General features: G+C 42.9%; 1 protein-coding gene across 1 annotated transcript in view; it reads right to left on the bottom strand.

Annotated features, from left to right (window-relative positions):
- The window catches only part of HOATZ (HOATZ cilia and flagella associated protein), a 120913-nt gene that overhangs the window by 19125 nt on the left and 79531 nt on the right, over window positions 1-22257 (bottom strand). Inside the window, exon 4 of the mRNA XM_073602418.1 lies at window positions 5515-5574. Within this exon, the coding sequence (XP_073458519.1) occupies window positions 5515-5574 (60 nt within the window). The remainder of the gene's footprint in view (window positions 1-5514; window positions 5575-22257) is intronic.

Below are 22257 nucleotides of genomic sequence, written 5' to 3'. Positions count from 1 at the left end.
GGTAACTCAGGTCAGTGCCCACCCAGGCAGTTCGGCACCAGTTCCCCAGAAAGAAGACCCAGGGCTATTCAAATCTCATTAACCAGATTTCACTTGTGTAATCTGTCCACGAGACAAGTCATCATAAGACAAAACTCATACAATGTTCCAGGAGTCTGAAAAAGTGAAATTAATTTATCTTCACAGATTTCTTGAGGGAGATTGTTGATAAATATTTCTGTCCCAAGTGGAGGAGCTTCTCCAACCCCGCAGGAGGGCCACCATATTTATTCTGACCATTAAACTGTACAATATTACATCTTTTTATCCACTCCAGAAGGGAAGCTTTATTGTCTTTATTCAAAGCTTTATTGTCTTTATTCAGAGACTTAATCCAAGCCTCCCTCTCAGAGATCATTACATGGTTGTCCATCATTAGAGAATTATCTTCTCTCTCCATAGGATCAGAGGCTGAACTAGGCTCTTTTCCATGCTCTGACCGAGAGGAGCAGACAAAATCCCCAGTCTCCTCCATGGGCCATAATCAGTGGGTTGAAGACAAGCCCCTAATCCCTTCCAAAAGCTCTTGTCCCGTTTGGGTTTGTCACAAACCCCTATGTGTTTTTTACTTGTCTTATTTTATATTTATTGCTTATGCATTTTTCCAACTTGTATGAACTGGAAAAAAAGAAAAGGAATAAAAAAAAGAAAAAAAGGTGCAGCTACTTTGGCATGTTTCTCGTGCATAGAGCAGCTCAAGTGAATGGGCTGCCCTAAGCTGTTGCACAAAAATTTGTGATGCGTTTGCAGGTGTGAATCAGGTCTAAAGGGAAACTAATGACAGAGTAGCTAGTGGGTAGAACCGCAGTGTGCAGTGGAGAGATGTAGGCTTTCAAAACACCCAACCTCCAAAAGAAAGCAAAGATTTTTTTTACTGGTGTTGGTTCTAGTAGGTATTATTATTTTACTTTTAAAAAGGGGTCTTTTCATTTTTATTTTTATTTTTATTTTTTTAGCAGTCACTTTAAACAAAAAAATGAGTTTGCCCTTATTGTGAAAAAGAGTATTAACGTCTGTGCTGTGTTTACAAACAGCTTACATCGATCAGCAGCAAACTGCTCCAGCAAGCAAAAGCTCATGCAGTAATTACAGCTGCAGCAGTTCTGCAATGGGATAACCTACAATGTATTATTAATACCCAATTTAAAAAGGAATCAATGAGGATTAGGATGACAGACTGAGAATGGCAGTGCAATGGGTTCATAAATCACTGGCAGGAGCTGAAACAGCAGTGGCAGTTTGATGTACAACATTTCACATTGCTATCCTGCAGTACCAATATATGAAGAGCCTCCAGCCATCAGCCTGCTAAACATACTCCAGGCACTGCCTTATAATTAATGAGAGCTCAGTAAGCAATCAAATTACATTAACTGGACATGTTTCAGCCAGACATTTATATTCATGGTATATTTACTATATATTTTCAGCAAAAAAAAAGTGGACACTTATCAAATTGTCATTAGATACAAATGCGCTTTAAAGTTCATCAACAAAAGTTAAAGTAGAACTCCACACATTTGAAAAGCTTATTTAAAGCTGAACTCCAACTCTCTTTTTACAGGAACTGAATGGAATGATCGTTCATAGACCATACCTCTGTAGCATGTTGCTCTGTTGTCTGCAGATCCCCTGATATTCTGGGTTTAGTTGTGGGTTTGTGTCATGTGACACTCTGTATATCCTGCTGAAAGACTCTGTCCGTTCCACAGCCCCTTCCTGCAGCAGCTAGAGGCTATATCACTCCCCTTTGTAGTCTTTCAGACTCTGCAAATGATGTAACTTCCTTCAGAGCTCTAATGGTGGAGGGGATTGAATACATCCTAATTAGCATTTAGTCCCACACAGTCACCCCTACAGGAAGTCCAAACTTTCCAAGTCCCGCCTCACAGATCACAGCGTTATTCAAGAAGGAAAGCCTTCATATACAACCTCATACCTCCCAACTTTTGAACTTCAGAATGAGGAACACTTTAGGCGCACTGCTGCAACATGTGGGTGTGGCCAAAGTCCTACCATTGGGAGGGGCTTAAGGGGCGTGGTTAAGCAAAACAAAGCTTCCTTGTATCTATAAAATATGCAGAGTGCAGGGTTTAAGAGTACACTACATAAAGAGTTGAGGGGTGTGCTACATACAGAGTGAAGGGTTGAGGGGTGTGTTAGGTACAGAGTGCAGGGTTGAGGGGTGTGCTATGTACAGAGTGCAGGGTTGAGGGGTGCGCTATGTACAGAGTGCAGGGTTGAGGGGTGCACTATGTACAGAGTGCAGGGTTGAGGGGTGCGCTTTGTACCGAGTGCAGTGTTCAGGGGTGGGCTACGTACTGAGTGCAGGGTTCAGGGGTGCACTATGTACTAAGTGAAGGGTTCAGGTGTGTGCTGCGTACTGAGTGCAGGGTTCAGGGGTGCGCTACGTACTGAGTGCAGGGTTCAGGGGTGCGCTACGTACTGAGTGCAGGGTTCAGGGGTGCGCTATGTACTGAATACAGGGTTCAGGGGTGCGTTACATACTGAGTGCAGGGTTCAGGGGTGTGCTATGTTCCGAGTTCAGGGGTGTGCTATGTACTAAGTGAAAGGTTCAGGTGTGTGCTACATACTGAGTGCAGCGTTGTGCTACCTACTGGGTGCAGGGTTCAGGGGTGTGCTATGTACTGAGTGCAGAGTTCAGGGGTGTGCTACGTACTGAGTGCAGAGTTCAGGGGTGCGCTACGTACTGAGTGCAGGGTTCAGGGGTGCGCTACATACTGAGTGCAGGGTTGCGCTACGTACTGAGTGCAGGGTTCAGGGGTGCGCTACATACTGAGTGCAGGGTTGAGGGGTGCACTACATACTGAGTGCAGGGTTGAGGGGTGCTCTACGTACTGAGTGCAGGGTTGAGGGGTGCACTATGTACAGATAGCAGGGTTGAGGGGTGCGCTTTGTACCGAGTGCAGTGTTCAGGGGTGGGCTACGTACTGAGTGCAGGGTTCAGGGGTGCACTATGTACTGAGTTCAGGGGTGTGCTACGTACTGAGTGCAGGGTTCAGGGGTGCGCTATGTACAGAGTGCAGGGTTGAGGGGTGCACTATGTACAGAGTGCAGGGTTGAGGGGTGCGCTTTGTACCAAGTGCAGTGTTCAGGGGTGGGCTACATACTGAGTGCAGGGTTCAGGGGTGCACTATGTACTGAGTGCAGGGTTCAGGGGTGTGCTACGTACTGAGTGCAGGGTTCAGGGGTGCGCTATGTACTGAGTACAGGGTTCAGGGGTGCACTACATACTGAGTGCAGGGTTGTGCTACGTACTAAGTGCAGGGTTCAGGGGTGCGCTACATACTGAGTGAAGGGTTCAGGGGTGCGCTACATACTGAGTGCAGGGTTGAGGGGTGCACTACGTACTGAGTGCAGGGTTAAGGGGTGCGCTACGTACTGAGTGCAGGGTTCAGGGGTTTGCTACGTACCGAATGTATGTAGGGTTGGGGGGTGCGCTATGTACTGAGTGTAGGGTTGAGGGGTGCGCTACGTACTGAGTGTAGGGTTGAGGGGTGCGCTACGTACTGAGTGTAGGGTTGAGGGGTGCGCTATGTACTGAGTGTAGGGTTGAGAAGTGTACTATGTACTGAGTGCATATTATTTGCATATGTTTCCTTAAATTATTTTACATTGAGGCTCGGTTCACAATAGATCCGGCTCAAATTCACAAATTCATTCGCTGAAAATTCGCACCGCATCTAAATCGCAAACCTGTTCATGTGAACTGATTGCGGAGCGTATGTTAAGTTAAGGACACCCCACAATCAGTTTGCAAAATGCAGGGCGATTTGCAGAATGGGATCGCATGGGTGTTCTCTGGAGAGGAGCAAAAAAAAGGGTCATGCACGAGTTTAGTCCGAATGCAATGCAAATTCAGCCATACAGTTTGTATAGCTGAAATTCGCATCACACAGACATTGCATGTCATATGCACAGCAATGCGGTCCGAATCACATGCGATGTCTGGCATTGCACTAGTGTGAGCCGGCCCTAAATCATCATCTTTTGCATAACATTTAAAATTCCAAAGTCAGACTGACATAGAGATTGCTTTCACTGGTTGCTAAACAGGGATAGAAAAGCCAGGACAATTTTACTGAGATAATATTATACTGTATGTCACCCACTGTCTCTCATATTTGCAGTTGAAGCAATGCTAAAGAAGAGAGAAGCTTAGGTTTATCTTTGGATAGCCAGAAAGTAGAACTGACACTCTAATATGCTATAGCTGTAACCTCTGAAAATGGAGTATCACCAGTGGCGGGGGGAGAGACGGGAATGCGGAGATCGATCCCCCCCCCGCGATATTGCGGTAGACAAATCGGAGACTAACTGACACTTTTTGGGGACCAGTGATACCAATACAGTGATCAGTGCTAAAAAGAAATGTACTGTCACTGTACTAATGGCTGGGAAGGGGTTAACAACAAGGGCAATCAAAGGATTAAATGTGTTCCTAGCCATGGCTTGTGTACTGTGGGGGAGGTGCTTTTACTAAGGGAAGATCAGTGTCCCTGTGATCACAGCGGGAGCGGGTCGCCGGCGGCGCACCCCAGTCCCAGAAGTGTCAGATCACGTACTAGGTATGTGATCTGGCACAAAGCGGCTGCCCTGCCACAGTATATGTACAGTGGGCGTTCCGCAAGTGGTTACTATTCCTTGCATGTGGTGGCTGCATTTGTTTGCTTTTTTTTAAGCTTTATTTCTCTCTATATTCGCCCTTCAAGGGTTACAACGTTTGCTCACTTTACTGTATTAAGACAACAGAAACAAGATAGGACCACAGAAACCTCCCCTTCTCCATTTTACATAACATAGCTGTAACTGATAAGAATGCACAACTGATAGAGAGCATCGGAAGTTGTCAGCTGACAAGATTTCTGGCAGGATCAACAGTTACGTACAGTATATTCTTGCACTTATCACAAAGAAACTGCAAAATGCAATGAAGGGACCCAATAAGCAAAGTTTACTGCTAGGGTTTACACACTCTTAAAGAACAGAGATAAAATGTGTTCCTTATACATAATTTAGGGACGCCTTGTTCCCAACTAGTTCCAGGACTTTAAACTTACACTGTGATACAAAAGAAATAAGGCATGACCATTTTGCAGCACTAACGTGCAGAACTGGCCATGCTAGTGACTAAGCAGCATGGGGGTTAAACCAAAAACACACAGTGGGGGAGATGTCTCCACTTGTCAATTGCACTATCACACTGGCCTGGAGATTCAGGGCAATTGACTTCCTTTTGGAGAGATCTTTTTTATCACTTCCTGTTGGAGAGATTTTTTTTATCACTTCCTGTTGTCTAACTGAGAGAAAATCTCATAAACTGGCATACTGATGGCAGTAAATACATGAAAGAAGCTAGCCATTCTCTGCTCTATCCAAAACTACAACATTTGGTTGGAGCTGTGCATTAGGCTACTAGACATTATCTCTGCATTTCTGTAACTCTTTCCTTACCTGAATGCGATCTTCTCTTTGTCTTTTCAGCAATGCCATGATTTCTTCCCTTCTTTTTGCCTTTGGAAACATAAAAGCAAGTGTTAACATATGTGTTCACATTGATCACCAAGAGGGTACAGCAACCTATTACGAATGGTAAATGAAATGGCTACAAAAAAACAGTAGTACTGGACACTGAATCAGTCATAATCATTGGTTATATGAAACTACCCTGAGATGAACCTGAGGGAGAAAAAAAAAGGAAATTGGAGGGACAGCCTCTATATAACTCCTCCCACTGCCAGCAAGACTCAGTTTTGCAGCAAGCAAAAAGGAGATCATTAAACAAAAGGGAGGAGCCTGTGTCCTGGACTGTATTGCAAGAAATAGATGTTACTGGTACATCAAAAATCATGCTTGTTATGCTCACTGTGGAACCTAAGGGGTTAATCCTCTGCATTGTGTAAAAAGGCTATTTGATCCTGTCTTCTCTGTTCCTCCCCTCCTTCCACTGTTCCCAATCCCTCTCTTGATAGTACAGAGCCTTGGGGGCATTCTACACATGCTCAGTTTGAGGTGTATTGCTAATAAGTTTTTTTTTCTTGGGAGAGTTCATGTGATTAGCATAAGGCCAATCAGCACTGTCCAGACAGAGGGTCAGGGGTCCTGCAGCTTCATAGGACAATCAGGGGAGATTGAAAACTCCTCCCACAAGCTTTAACCAGACACTGATACAAGTCACAAGACTGCTATATACTGCTGATGAAAAAAGGTATTTAGCAGTTTATATTTACTAAAATAATTGCATTTCTATGTTCTGCGTACTGTGGGAGACCAGATATAGTGAATGCAGGGTCCTGGGTTTAGTAACACTTTAACAGGGGAGGGAGGAACTCTGCCCTTTGAGCCACATGCTTGTATTCAGCCTGGTCTAATCCACCTACCTGTAGCAATAATGGGGCAAGAAGCAGGGAAAGCCTTGGAATCTGACTGCTAAAAACAGGCTGTAGCCGAGAGGTAGAGTCTCACAGAGCATACCACATAGACAGTGAAATGAAATGTCCTTGGGATATTTTGGGGCAAAACATAAGCAAGGGAGCCTGGTTGAGGCGGAGGGAAGAAATTAAGTTTTAGGCCTCAGGATAAGTGTATTTAGGCCTCAGGGCAAGCATGTTTGCGTAACACCAGGAAAGGCTCTTTACATGAAAAGGCTGCTGCTCGCCAAGATGATAGCAATAAAAAAAAAATCACCTTGTGAGTGGGGTCAGAAAAGGAAATCCCTTATAAGTTCAAAGGGCGGCCTTTGAAGTGCCAAATGCACCAGACTAAGGTGCAACGGAGTCACGGATACAATCAATCAGGGTGTGTGACACCCTTCCTTCACAAAGGCCTTAACAAACGAGAGGCCAACAGTCTCTCCGAAACAAGTATTAGATTTGCCCACTGATGATACGCAAGGTCTGGTGCTTGTCCAGACCACACTGGAGAAAAAAAACAGGATGTGTCACACAGAATACCTCTTAGTAAGGAATTTCGTAGACTTGAACCACACAAAATATGCCTTCCAGTTGCAATGGAGGACTTTGGAAGAAGTGGACTTCTTAGCCTTCAAGAGAGTGGGGATGACTAAATCAGGTAAGCCCCTGTCCTTCAGGACCTGGGCTTCAACAGCCATGCGACTGAAAAACAGGATGATGGACCGGCCCTTTGTGCATAAGGTTAGGATGATCTAGAAGGGCTCACAGAGAGAGTGCACCAGAAGTTTTGGGCCAGTCTGGTGCAATAAAAAAAAATTAACAAAATGCCCCCATCTTGATCCTGCAGAGCTGATGGGGCTGGGGGGGGGAGAAGCTGTAGAGAAGGAATGGCATAGATTTGTCTGGGCTGGCTCAAAACCCTTATGCAGGTACAAATTAATGGACAATCTTGGGACCAACAGGCCTGGCCAGAAACAGTAGTTTGTCACAAGGCAGGAAGATCCTGAACAGGGCTGTGTCCAAAATTCAGGCTCAAGAACTCTAATCTGTCAGTTGGTTTAAGCGTCAACTTCTGAAGGTTGGAGATCCCACTAAATCTCTGCAGATTCTACACTGTCAAATGGACATTAGCGGACATAGCTAAAGAGAACTGGTCCTTTAACAAGAGATTGTCCAGGTATCCCACAACATATATCTCCCATGAGAACGAAGTAGAGCCAGAACTAGGGCAAGCACTTTGGTGAAGACCTGGGTGGAGGATTGACAAAAGGCATAGGTGACAATTTGGTATTGTTGAGGGCCCACGGCAAAACACAGCAAGCAGAAAACAGTGGGAATGTGCAAGTAAGCACCCCTGATGTCCCTAGAGGCCAGAAGGTACCCACAAAGGAGATAAGCAATGACCAACGTGACCCACCCCATGCAAAATGTCTGAACCTGCAAGACTGGGGTAATAGCACCCTTGATACTTTTGCTGCTGAACAGCAGCAAGAAGATCTAACTGTCCTTCTGGGGAAGGAGGCAAATTCCATAGCATGTCTTCTGACAAAGTGTGTTCCAGATGTAGACATGGAACCAGAGGCCTAAGAGGGAAGAAAGGAACTTTTTCTAGTCTCGGGCTTAGAGAGTCTCCCTGCAGGAGCACAAGCCTTCTCTTTCTGGGGGAGGAGAGTACCCCAACCCTCTGTGATCTCCTTGGTGTAGGTGTCCAAGAGGTACCAAACAGGTGTTCTCTCTTGAAGGGCATCTGCTCAAGGCACACTTTGCATCAGAATTTTGCCGACTAACATTTGAGCCAAAGAACCCTCTGCATATTGATGGAGAGGAGGCTCATCCTGAAATTTAGGATAAGTGTATCCATCAGGCCCTTCACATAGAGGCGTAAGACCATGGGTAAATCTCCAGATGGTGATGAACGGAGAGATCAGTTAGGATGGAGCTAGGGTTTTGGATCGTGTGCTTAGTCCAGAAAGCAGGCAGGGGTCTGGCACAAAGACATGGAGGTAACTGAAGGTTGCATAGCAGGGCCTGCCAAATAAAATAGGGTTAGAAGAATTTTTAACCGCTTGTCTACTTATTCCTTAAACACAGAATTATCTTCCAAAGGAACAGTTATTGTCTTGCCAAAACAAGAAATGGCTGGGTCATTTTTGTAGGAGACCCTCCTCAATAGGATATTGCTGGGAAAAATGCTTAGAGGTGCAAACTTACTGCAGAAATCAAATGAATTTATCACATGAACAGGCACAAAAATTATATGCATGCAAAAAAATATATAAAATGTAGGTATTTTGTACATACAAATGTATTCAACAAGAATCACATATGGGCTTGTGCTCCATAAAAAATACAACCAGCTGTCTTTATGCTTTCTAGTAGAATGTGTTAATCTAAAATGTTGCCACCTCTGCCAGCATAGGGTAAAGAGGACGTGTCCATGCTCTGACTGTTTAGGGCAGCGGCTGCTATCTGAGACTCCAGCTACTTTATAAATATTTTGTACAAATAAAATCACAATCAGCATTTCTAGTAGTAAGTAAATTAGACAGCTTGTCCTTGGCAATAAAACAGAATATATAAAAATAAATCCTAGCTTGCTCAGCAAATAACATAAAAATCCTTTTCTAGTGGAGAAATGTCAAACCCCAAAACTACCTTGCAAAGCTGCTACCACACAGTGACTCTACAGAGCAACAGGCTCTTGCCTCCCCAAGAGAGAAAAAGAGAAACACATTAAAGCGGGGTTCCACCCAAATTTTGAACAATATCTGTATGTATTCTCTTCCTTGCCTAGATGCTGACATGCCGTTTAAAAAAATTTAAATCACCGTAATTACCTTTTATTTTTCTATTCTTCTTTGCACTTCCTGGTTCTCCTCCCATGGGAGTAGGCGTGTTTCTAGCCTCTCCCAGACTCCTGGGAGCTAGTCTCAGGCTTCCCAGGATGCCACTGAGCATGTGCGGGAACGAGCGGTGAATGCTGGGAGCACAGCATTCACCACATCGAGGAAATAAATGCTTGTGGGCTTCAAATGTCCACAATGAAGATGGAAACCGCCTGCAGTGAATAATATAAGTTATTCTTTCCGACTAAATCTGACACAGGCGGCCATATTACACACAATATGTGAGTATGTAATGCTGAGAAGAAAAGTTTGTGAATGAACTCAAAAAAAAAAAAAACGATAGATAGGTGGACTCCCGCTTTAAGTCATTTGCCTACTCTATAAAATGGTGTCAGTAGTTACACAATTGCCTTTGATTACTCTAATTTCTGAGACACACACCACACACTTTCCTGGTCAAACTGACCTTTCCAGTGCTTTTTGTTCACAATATACTGTAAAGAAAGAGTAAAAAATAGATAAACAGTTTCAAAATATAGGTACTAGACGTACATAACAGATTGTGGCTCCTCAGTAAGAGGCTTCTCAAGAGTTCCTTTCTACTGACACTGATTCAATGGAGATAAGTACAGTATACTAGCTTGTATTTTAAAGCTCTTTTGTTATAGCTTTAAAAAGCTAGAGTTAGTTACCTGGTAACTCCATTTTCAATAATCTTCCAGGACAGCACATGAGAGAGTGGCTTCACCCACCTAAAACAGGAAACACATCATCCACAATCAAATAAAAGGAGCACAGTCACCCAGTGTCCTCAGTAGTAAGGAAGAACCGAAGCAACTAATGGAATAACATAATACCATAATAATCCAATACAACACAGAATATAGGGCGGGGGGTCCATGCTGTCCTAGAAGATTAATGAAAATGGAGTTACCGGGTCCAGCTTTCCCATTTCATCTTCCAGGACAGCACATGAGAGGACATTATAGAAATAACCTATTAGGGTGGGCTACTGCTTCCAGGAACTATATTACAAGGCTAAGTTCTAAGAGGACAGTAGAGCAATCCGGATGTGTCATAACACTGTATGAATATTAGACCAGGTGGTGACTTTTTAGTGCTGTTGAGGCAAAACTACTAATTCTCTGTCCACGCTGAGGTCAAAGACCTGAGAAATGACTCAAATCCACTGGGCAGTTTCACTTTTAAAATTATGTACAGTGTGCCCTGAAAAGGTGAACGTGATCCACCTGCCTACAGTGTACTTTAGACAACCGAGCAACTGACTTGGGACCTGTGAATAGTACCAAAAGACTACTTTACTTTTTCCTCATCATTTGGATTGCTTAAAGTGGAGTTCCACCCACTTTTACAACTCTTCAGCATCCCTCACTAAACTGTGCACTGTAAACGAATTGGATATTTTTTTTCTCAGCCCCTACTGTATATCTGCTGTATTCATTTTTCACTTCCTCCTCCCTGGCCCATCGCATCATTTCCTGTTTGCAATGCCTTCTGGGAAGGGGCGGCAACTTCCTCTGACACTGCCGTTGCTATGAAAACCTGACCTGAAACCTATTACACTGCTTGTGCTGCACTGAGCATGTGCAAGATCTGCAAGGATGAGATCCAGGAAGAAATACAGTCTGGCTTCAGATGCCCACACTTAAGATGGCCACGGCCTGCTGTAAGTTTATAAAATAACAAACTACTGCTATAAACTAACAAAACAGACCTTAGTTTACAGACTAACTTTACTAGAATACATTAAGCTTGTGTATTATTACCAACATCTATGCCCGAAGCCTAGGCATTCAGAACCTCAGAACTATTATAACAAGTAACTAGTCTGGGATAAACGTATAATGGGATTTTGTGAAGGCTAAATATCCTAAAAATAATTGAACTTGTTCAACATTGTATAAAAGAAAGACATGCTGAAATGCTGAATAGTCGCTAAGCCATGCAGTGGCCTCGGAGAGTAGGATTGAGCCCTAGAGCATTAAATAATTGTTGACTAGGAGTATCCTATGAGGAGACTTGCGCTGTCTGTGTAGCATGGCACCACCAAGAAGGTTTTGGCTATTTAGGCCCCTTTCACACGGGACGGATCCGTGTTGATCCGCCCAGTGTTTATCCGCTGCTCAGCGGGGATCGCTCCGTTTTCCCCAGCTGAGCAGGCAGATGACAGGGCGGGACCCGCACACTGTGCAGGGACCGCCCTGTCAGATCTCCGCTCTCCCCTATGGGGGATCGGAGGAACACGGACCGTCTGTCCGTGTTCCTCCGATCCGCTCTGCAGACGGATAGAAAAATAGGATTTTCTTCCGTCCGCAGAATCGGACGAGAGCGGAGGCGGACGACATCGGGTGTTAGCGGATGTACATCCGCTGACACCCGCTATCCCATAGGGATGCATGTATGTCCGTATTTCATCCGAAAACGGATGGATGAAATACGGACATACTGTCCGCATGTGTGAAAGGGGCCTAAGGGCTGTAAAGAAAAACCTTGCCTTTTCCCCCCATAGGGATTCCTGGATCACTACAGGCAGTAATGGGGAAGGCAGAAAAAACCTACATCACAAAAACTAGGTACGTGCCTAGGCTCTGACCACCTTCTTTTCCTCTAGGGGAAGGAAGTTTGAGACTTTTCCATGTACTTCCATGCAGTCAGGTTCGCATTAGACCGCAACTACGAAACCTATTTAGTCATTTACAGCTCTGCTATACCACGCATAGTAAATAACATTAAACTTAATATGAGCAATATGCAAAGACATTCAGATACAATGATAACTCACGCACTACATAATAATCTTTATACAAGAGATACCGAAGGACATCTAGACAATAGGCCCTTGTATTTTCTAGGAAATTTCTGTCCCAATGCCATACATACCCAAAATGCATATGCCCATACCTATGACCTTTCTCCCCTCTGAATGCTGGTACGGCAGCTATGTCAGTGTTTGGAAAGGAACTGGGTAAATAATGAGCCTGACTATTTTACGAATGACAGGAGCCCTGCCCAATGTTTGAAGTCTGACTCCACTCTAGTACCATATGGCACATTGTGATACTGGAGCATGTAAAGGTATACAGATCATTACATCAGAGAACTGAGCCTGTAGCAGTAACAGAACATTCATATTGACTTGCTATAGCTGTTCTGTTGGCTGAGTAAATGAGATGTACTGACGTTATTTTAACATATACTGTAGTACTGAACTTCAACACACCCAGTCGGGTATAAGGGTTAGAGTGATAGTAAAACGTAATACCCCTATACAGGCCATATTCCTTCCCATTACCCCACATATAATGTGCTGCAAGGTACATATCAAATGAATGAGCAGCCTGCATCTGCAGCAACGTGGCCTGTTACCCCCTTTACACCACCAGACATATAAGCTTATACTACTGTATAAAAACATAGATCCTAGTAAAGATTATAATGACAACACAACAGGGCCCAGTGTTGCAATCGATATAGCTTCACATATTCAACTAAAATGTTAAGACCTCCACCGGAGAAAGAACACCAAAAATACAACATATGAAGAGTAAACCTCCTAATAGACTTTACAAGTTATATCTTTGAAAAAATGAAATTTTTTACTTCTGTTCACCTCCATGGTACATGACAGAAACATACCCGCTAACCCTTTACCAGATTCAGGCACAGGGAGAGTATTTGGTAATGGGTGTTGAATGTAAGGGATTTGATCCTCTACTAAATGAAAGCTCAGCAGCAACATCCATGGGCCTTTCAAGTACATATACAAAGACAAAATCCCTCCAAAGTCATGTCCACAAAACATAAAATTAAAGGACCCTGTAGAACACACAAGACCAGTATTGAGGTGTATTCATACTAGAAACAACAAACTACAAATCTTGCAGAACCTTCTGCAACAAGGAGCATCTCGCAAAGATGAATAATGTAATATCTATATAACTCCACATATATACACCCACACATAAACACAATGTAATAGGTGGTGGAACATGCATGTATATTTGCATGCACACATTGGCTTACTAAGACATTGCATAAAGTTTATCTCTAAACCATTTACATCCCTGTTGTCAATGTACATTAATGCATCAAGACAACATATAGCAGATTGCCCATGACAATGTAAAGGTCAGGTAAAAGCCTCCCAAATTCATAAGTCCACATATACAAGTGAGGGCTATACTTCAAGCAGACCATTTAACCTAATACATATGCAGAGTCAAGAAATTGAATCACATATGAGGCATGATCCAAAATGGTACCAAAATAATATAAACCAAACAACACAAGCATAAGTTCCAATGTTGAGTATTTAAATACATAGAGACATAACATACAGCTGAAGCATGAGGTCAGATTCAGTGTATTCATCTAATACCCAACAGCAATACATATGCAACTGATGCCTATTCCACAAAGCCAACAATTCACATAATCACATGTCATAGATATAGCCTAGTCTCTGGCTACCGATAGATGTATAATGTATCAGGAGGTGGAATCCAGGGCGCTAGAGGTGATAGAAGTCTAGGCCTAAACACTAGAGTGCATAGCAGATACTGGTAACCCATAATGAGAACAGCTTTAGCTCCTAAACATAACCAAAAATGTAACCGCTTCAACCCCGGACCATTTGGCTGGCCAAAGACCAGAGCACTTTTTGCGTTTTGGCACTGCGTCGCTTTAACTGACAATTGCGTGGTCGTGCGACGCGGCACCCAAACAAAATTGACGTCCTTTTTTTCCCACAAATAGAGCTTTCTTTTGGTGGTATTTGATCACCTCTGCGGTTTTTACTTTTTGCTATAATAAATATCCACAAAAAATATATAAACAAACATTTTTTTTCCTCAATTTAGGCCGATACGTATTCTTCTACATATTTTTGGTAAAAAAAAAAAAAAAATCGCAATAAGCGTATATTGATTGGTTTGCGCAAAATTTATAGCGCCTACAAAATAGGGGATAGTTTTATGGCATTTTTATTAATTTTTTTTTTTTTTTACTAGTAATGGCGGCGATCAGCGATTTTTATCATGACTGCGACATTACGGCAGACACTGCGGACAATTTTGACACATTTTTGGGACCACTGGCATTAATACAGCGATCAGTGCGATTAAAAATGCATTGATTACTGTAAAAATGTCACTGGCAGTGAAGGGGTTAACACTAGAGGGCAGTGAAGGGGTTAACGTGTGTCCTAGTTTGTGTTCTAACTGAAGGGGGCTGGGGACTGTGCAGGGAAGCTAACAGATCGCTGTTCATACTCTGTATGAATAGACGATCTGTCAGTTCTCCCCTCAGAGAACCGGAAACTGTGTGTTTACATACACATTTTCGGGTTCTCCGTGTGCCCCAAGCGATCGCGGGAGCCTGGCGGTGATCGAGACCGCCGGGCACTCGCATTGGCTCGGGGATCAATCGGGGGGCACGCGCGGGCGAAGCGACATTACATAACGTTGTTTCGCCCAGCCGTGCCATTTTGCCGCAGTACAACTGTGGCGGCTGGTCGGCATGTGGTTAAGACAGAAGCAAATATGAGTCTCATTAATATACTACATATTTAATCAATGTATATACACAGTGATTGCAGGATACTTAAATTGTTTAACATGGCCCACAGTAAGGTGTGACATAGACAAAGCCTCCCAGCTCATAAGTCCAAATCCAGTGATAAATGAAAGCTGCTGACACCTTTGGAAGAGGTGGCAACCATAGCAATCAGGAGGCCAACACCTGCAGTCATTAAAGAGTAATCATTAAACCCAGGTTTGTCTAATTAACCCTTGCAGAGGTTAAGCCCAGGAGCATGTCAATTAAATGTTGCAGGATACACCTTTAGGTTAGGTTTACACTAGTATGAACACAGACATCACATGTGATTCGCATCTGAACTGCGGGGCCGATCGCGTGCGATGTCTGTGCAATGCGAGTTCAGCCATACAGTTGTGTGGCTGAACTTGCATTGGATTCACACAAAAAAGGTGCAGGTTTTTTTTTTCCCCCGCACTGGAATGAGAACCATGCGATCCGATTCCTGTGCGACTTCACAGTTCACACTGCGATCTGTGAACCGATCTGGGGGTGTCATTAACATTGTATTGACACCTGCGGCGGTTCACAGAGGGCAGTATGAACTGCCTGCGGGAGACATTCGATGCGGCAACCGGTGCCATAATCGCGCCGGTTCCCGCATCGCATATATGTGAACCTAGGCTTAATGTTTCTAGTTCAGCATAGGGGTGGGTTAATACCCAAATGCAAGTACAGAAAGTCCTAGTTAAATCACAGCAGACCCCACTAGGCTGTCACCTCCTCTTGCTGATTGACTGTAATTGATAGTAAACATGGAGTAAGCCGAATCCAGTAGCCCTGCACATGCACAAGTGTATGTAGGGAGGAGTTAACAGGTTGCAGCTTATGCTGATCTCTGATTTTTGCCAGCTTCTGCTCTGCAGATTGACAAGGGTTAGGGCCTCTGCCTCCAAAATTACCACACTAATTAATAGTGGACAGAACACCAAGTAAATTCACCCTGTTTGTAGGAGGCATGCAAACATCCATAGCAACCAATACCCGGCCATGCAGTTCTCCCTCCAAAAAATTTGAGGAAGAAATGAACCATCCATATCAATCAGCAGCAAACATCAGGAGCTCAGCCAGCAATCGAGGACAAGGAGCTTGTCTAAATGTGAGTAAGGGAGGGCTCCACTAGAGCCTTGGCACCCACGGGGATAGCTGCTTCTCCACTGGCAGAGAAGGAACCTTGGGGAAAACCAAGCAGGTTATGGAGAGGGAAGGTCCCACTACTAGGATACTTACAAAAGTAGCCTAGAAAAAAACCCAGATATGCGACCCCTTCAAGCCACTGTCCTAGAATCATGGGGAAGCATATACAGGGAGGCCCCTGCAACTAGCACGAAGGCCTGGGGGAAAACTAACAAACCATTTAGATGTTCCTGCTAGGCGGAGGAAACACAAATACTGAGGACACTGGGTGACTGTGCTCTTTTTATTTGATTGATGGATGAGGCGTTTCCTGTTTTAGGTGGGTGGAGCCACTCTCTCATGTGCTGTCCTGGAAGATGAAATGGGAAAATCCCATAGTTAAAGCCTAACTCCAGGTTTACCTTCACTTTAAATAATGGGCGAAGCAGCCCAAAAATTAACAATTTTCCTTATTAATAGATGCACCCACTGTCAATGCTGTATAAACTATTTAAAGTTAAAAGGATAAGTTCACCTTTGGGAACATGTTCCACCTGTTTAGGGTGGAACATGTAACATGTTCCAACTCCTGCAGCTGCTCCTCGATCTACTGTCTGTAGTGACAGCAAGTCAGGGATCTTCTCCACCCCTATGTGTACAACCTTTATGGTATGGAAGCAGGCTAGATCAGGATTCCATGTAGTTCTTTTTTCCGTACTCTTCTCTCCGGAGGGAATCATATACATGAAAACATATAAACTGGGGTGCAGAAAAATGGCAGCAGGTGTTCTGGACTAGATTTGAAATATTTGGCTGTAGCAAAAGACTGTTTGGGAAGGGTTGGAGAGTGGTACAATAATGAGTGTTTGCAGGCAACAGTGAAGCATAGTGGAGGTTCCATGCACGTTTGGGGCTGCATTTCTGCAAATGGAGTTGGAGATTTGTTTAGGATCAATGGTGTCCTCAATGCTTAGAAATACAGGCAGATACTTATCCATCATGCCATACCATCAGGGAAGCGTGTGATTGGCCCCAAATTTATCCTGCAGCAGAGCAACAACCCTAAACATACAACCAATGCCATTAAGAACTATCTTTAGTGTAAATAAGAACAAGGAGTCTTGGAAGTGATGGTTTTGGTTCCCAAACAGCCCTGATCTCAACATCATGGAGTCTGTGTGGGATTACATGAAGGATCAGGATTTGAGGCAGCATACATCCATAGATCTGTGGTCAGTTCTCCAAGTAGTTTGGAACCACCTACCTGCCAAGTTCCTTCAAAAACTGTATGCAAGTGTACCTAGAAGAATGGAAGAAGTGGTCCTGTTTTGTAGGCAAATGGTGGTCACACCAAATATTGATTTAATTTGGATTTCTCTTCTGTTTGGGGATGACCCCTCCTGTTCCAACATGACTGCACACCAGTGCACAAAGCAAAGTCCATAAAGACATGGATGAGTGAGTTTGGGGTGGAGGAACTTGTCTGGTCTGTACAGAGTCCTGACCTCAACCTGATAGAACACCTGACCTCAATCTGATAGAGCAAAGACTGCGAGCCAGGCCTTCTCGTCCATCAGTGCCTGACCTCACAAATGTGCTTCTTGAAGAATGGTCAACCATTCCCATAGACACACTCCTAAACCTTGTGGACAGCCTTCCCAGAAGAGTTAAAGCTGTTATAGCTGCAAAGGGTGGGCCAACTCAATATTGAGCCCTACAGACTAAGAAAGTGATGCCATTAAAGTTCATGTGCATGTTAAGGCAGGTGTCCCAATACTTTTGACAATATAGTGTATACACACACATTATATATACAGTATCTCACAAAAGTGAGTACACCCCTCACATTTTTGTAAATATTTTATAGACCTTGTGCTCCTCCACCTTTCATTTGAGGATGCCCCACAGATGCTTACTAGGGATTCAGTCTGGAGACATCCTTGGCCAGTTCATCACCTTTACCTTTACCCCCAGCTTCTTTAGCAAGGCAGTGGTCGTCTTAGAGGTGTGTTTGGGGTTCTTATTATGTTAGAATACGTCCTGCGGCCCAGTCTCTGAAGGGAGGAGATCATGCTCTGCTTTAGAATGCCACAGTATATGTTGGCATTCATGGTTCCCTCAATGAACTGTAGCTCCCCAGTGCCAGCAGCACTCAAGCAGCCCCAGACCATGACAATCCCTCCACCATGCTTGACTGTAGGCAAGACACACTTGTCTTTGTACTCCTCACCTGGTTGCTGCCACACATGCTTGACATCATTTGAACCAAATAAGTTTATCTTGGTCTCATCAGATCACAGGACATGGTTCCAGTAATCCATTTTCTTTAGTCTGCTTGTCTTCAGCAAACTGTTTTGCAGGTTTTCTTGTGCATCATCTTTAGAAGAGGCTTCCTTCTGGGATGACAGCCATGCAGACCAATTTGATGCAGTGTGCGGCATATGGTCTGAGTACTGACAGGCTGACCCCCGTACCCCTTCAACCTCTGCAGCAATCCTGGCAGCACTCATACATCCATTTCCCAAAGACAAAGACATCTGGATACGATGCTGAGCACGTGCACTCAACTTCTTTGGTCGACCATGGCGAGGCCTGTTCTGAGTGGAACCTGTCCTGTCAAACCGCTGTATGGTCTTGGCCACCGTGCTGCATCTCAGTTTCAGGGTCTTGGCAATCTTCTTATAACCTAGGCCATCTTTATGTAGAGCAACAATTCTTTTTTTCAGATCCTCAGAGAGTTCTTTGCCACGAGGTGCCATGTTGAACTTCCAGTGACCAGTATAAGAGACTGAGAGCGATAACACCAAACTGAACGCACCTGCTCCCCATTCACACCTGAGACCTTGTAACACTAACGAGTCACATGACACCGGGGAGGGAAAATGGCTAATTGGGCCCATTTTGGACATTTTCACTTAGGGTGTACTCACTTTTGTTGCCAGTGGTTTAGACATTAATGGCTGTGTGTTGAGTTATTTTGAGGGGACAGCAAATTTACACTGTTATACAAGCTGTACACTCAGTACTTTACATTGTAACAAAGTGTAATTTCTTCAGTGTTGTCACAGTTAAAAGTACATATCCAGCTAAAACAAGGTTTTCATACATAAAAAAAAATTATGTGTACATATATACATAAAATATATGCAGACATAAATGTAAAATTCATGAAACACACACACACACACAGTATGGAACCCTAAAATGGTTAAAGTTACCAGCAGTAGAATCATGCTTCTCAGCGGATCCGATTTGTAAAAAAATGTTTAATGTTTCCTAATGGAAGCAAAGCACTACTCCCGCAATTAATTGGAAGCAGTTATTTGCTGACTTGCAGAATGCCCGTGTTGCACAACTCAGCCTCTTCAAGTGTCTACTATAAAGATTTGTAAGGTTGGCTCAGGTCCCGGGCAAAGAATATGCTTTTCCTACATTAAACCAAATAAGAATTTTTACTAAAATGACAGCAAATTTGACAGTTTGTGAAGTTATCATCACAAATGGCTGAAAAGACGTAGAATATTGCACACATAAAGAGACAGAATCTGTTCATCCGAACATCACTGTGACACAGCTAGATTCCTAAAAAGGCAAGTCTGAATAAAAAGCCCCGGGGAATATACAAAAGATAAGCAGGTACTACTGTCTTTTACATTAAAAAGAAACAGACAAGTTAATTATCATCTATGAGATATTTTGCTTAAAGAAATAGAAATACCTTTTAAATACATTTTGTTAGTAGCCACAGTACCAATTTGCCTTTACGTGAAATGCCTGGAGTGACGGGAGATGATGAGCGTGTCACTTTGGGTGATGCCACCAACATATACTAAAGGTAAACTCCCTATTAATTGAACGGGCTCAGGGGCATTCCCTGCGTCTCCACACCTGCTTCAAGTCACATAGTATGAGGGTGTGTGCTGAGGTGACAACTTCACTTCTGTGCTGTAAAGCAGTTGGTGAGCATGGTCACTCTCAAAGAGAAGGAATAAAGTGCTATGAATAAAACTTTAGAAATGTAATTGTTAATTGTTATTAATAAAACAAACAAAAAATAAATAAAAAAATCTAAAGCTTACGGGTATACAATATTAAAAAATACTTATTAGTTCACATACATATTAAGGGGTATATTTATAAAGCAGTGAATGTGACTTTCATCAAACATTTTCACAGATGGTAAACCAATAACTGTAATTTAAATAGATGAAGCAGAACAAATCATTGCAGTGAATGTTAAATTAACTGCTTTATGAATATATCATACCTCCCAACATTTTGAGATGGGAATCAGAGATACCTACTAACAAATGTATGTAGGCAAAGGACACGCCCCCTGCCACACCCCCTTAAAGGAGAATTAACCAAAAAAAAGGTTAACTAAATCCACAAGGGATTTTTTTTTTTACCACTACTATTCCTTTGTATTGGCTTTTAAAATGTACAAATGCAGCATTTTAGAAATTGGATGAAAGGTTTAGCACTGGGAAACACTTTTTGAAAGATAAAAAGTGCATTTTATTTACTATAAAGTATATAAAAGTATAAAGATCAGACCAAAATGAGGGACACATGAGGGGGAATGAGGGACAGAGGGACATTGCTCCAAATCAGGGACAATCCCTCGAAATCAGGGACAGTTGGGAGCTATGAATATATCCCTAGGTCTGCAAGAGCCAAGTCATACCCAAAGAGATTTCATATGTAGATTGCCTCCAGGCAGTATGTCTGCTTCTCTTTTGAATGCAAAACAGCTCCTCAACTGAACTCTTTCATCCAGACAAAAGCTTACATTTCTGCCACTCTGCTATTCTCCTTTTGAGACAGTAAACCGCATTATGATTATTAATGGATGGACCAAGCAGTGTAAGAGGAAATGCCATAAAAGTGCACCATACCCCATCTGTGTTTGGGATACTTGTTTTTGGTAGGTTTGTAGAGATAATTCATCTCGCCAAGGTACTGTCACAAGACCCATATAAGATCAGATCAGTTATAAATGTGTGCCTTTGGTTGGTTCATTGCTAAAAGGGACTCTCACATAACATATTTATGAGAATTAGTGGTCTTGGTAAGACCTGTGGCATTAATCTACCTATGTATCATGTGGTACTAAGCCTCTGACCTTTCTAAAATTGGCGTAACTGGACTGTGGATTATTGTTTTAACATCAATTCTCAGGAGGTATCACATGGACAGGTCAAACTAAGCTACAGTTATGTGAGCCCCCCCGATGGTTTGTACTAGCTCTGCTAAATCACCTTGTTGGATTAAGAGAATATGTTTCATATGACTACAATTATGTACTCAAATGAGCCAATTTTATGGACATCCAATATCCAGGTATTAATTTACTTCAGTTCTCACCTAATAAGATTACAAGTGTGTGATTTATTTATGTGGGCTGACAGATACACTCTATCTTTCTTTCCCAGCTTTTTTGAGCTATCCCACCAACATAACCATTTTCTCTATAATGTTAACCATATTGGGTCCTGCACCTACTATAAATTAGTTTTCTAGAAATATCCAGAAATTGGGTGAATCTTATTAGTTCTTTGCTGATTAATCTCCAAAGCAATATTTAAACAAAAATGTTTGGTACTAGATTTTGGCCAGATATGTTCCTTCTGTTTTTAAAGATTCAGATGTTTGGTGCTTGTGCTGAAATATTGAGTCAGGGAGCACCCTACTTTGACTGCAAAATATATACAGTTAGGTCCATATATATTTGGACACAGGTACAATTTTCATACTTTTGGCTCTGTATGCCACCAGAATAAATTAAAACAAATCAATCCAAATGAAGTTGAAGTGCAGACTTTCAGCTTTAATTCAAGGGGTTGAACATAAATATCTAGTACAAATGTTAGGAACTGCAACCATTTTTATACACAGCCCCCCCATTTTCAGGGGCTCAAATGTAATTGGACAAATTAATATAATCATAAATAAAATGTTCATGTTTGATATTTTGTTGAGAATCCTTTACTGGCAAGGATTGCCTGAAATCTGGAACCCATGGACATTACCAAAGACTAAGTTTCCTCCTTTCTGATGCTTTGCCAGGCTCTAACTGCAGCTGTCTTCAGTTGTTCTTTGTTTGTGGGTCTCTCTGCCTTTAATTTTGCCTTCAGCAAGTGAAATGCATGCTCAATTGGGTTAAGATCAGGTGATTGAATTGGCAACTGCAGAATATTCTACTT

The sequence above is a fragment of the Aquarana catesbeiana genome, linkage group LG10 (genome assembly GCF_042186555.1).
Source record: "Aquarana catesbeiana isolate 2022-GZ linkage group LG10, ASM4218655v1, whole genome shotgun sequence".
Lineage (NCBI taxonomy): Eukaryota > Metazoa > Chordata > Amphibia > Anura > Ranidae > Aquarana > Aquarana catesbeiana.
Note: the sequence above shows the minus strand (reverse complement) of the source record. Positions and strands in the feature narration are given on the sequence as shown.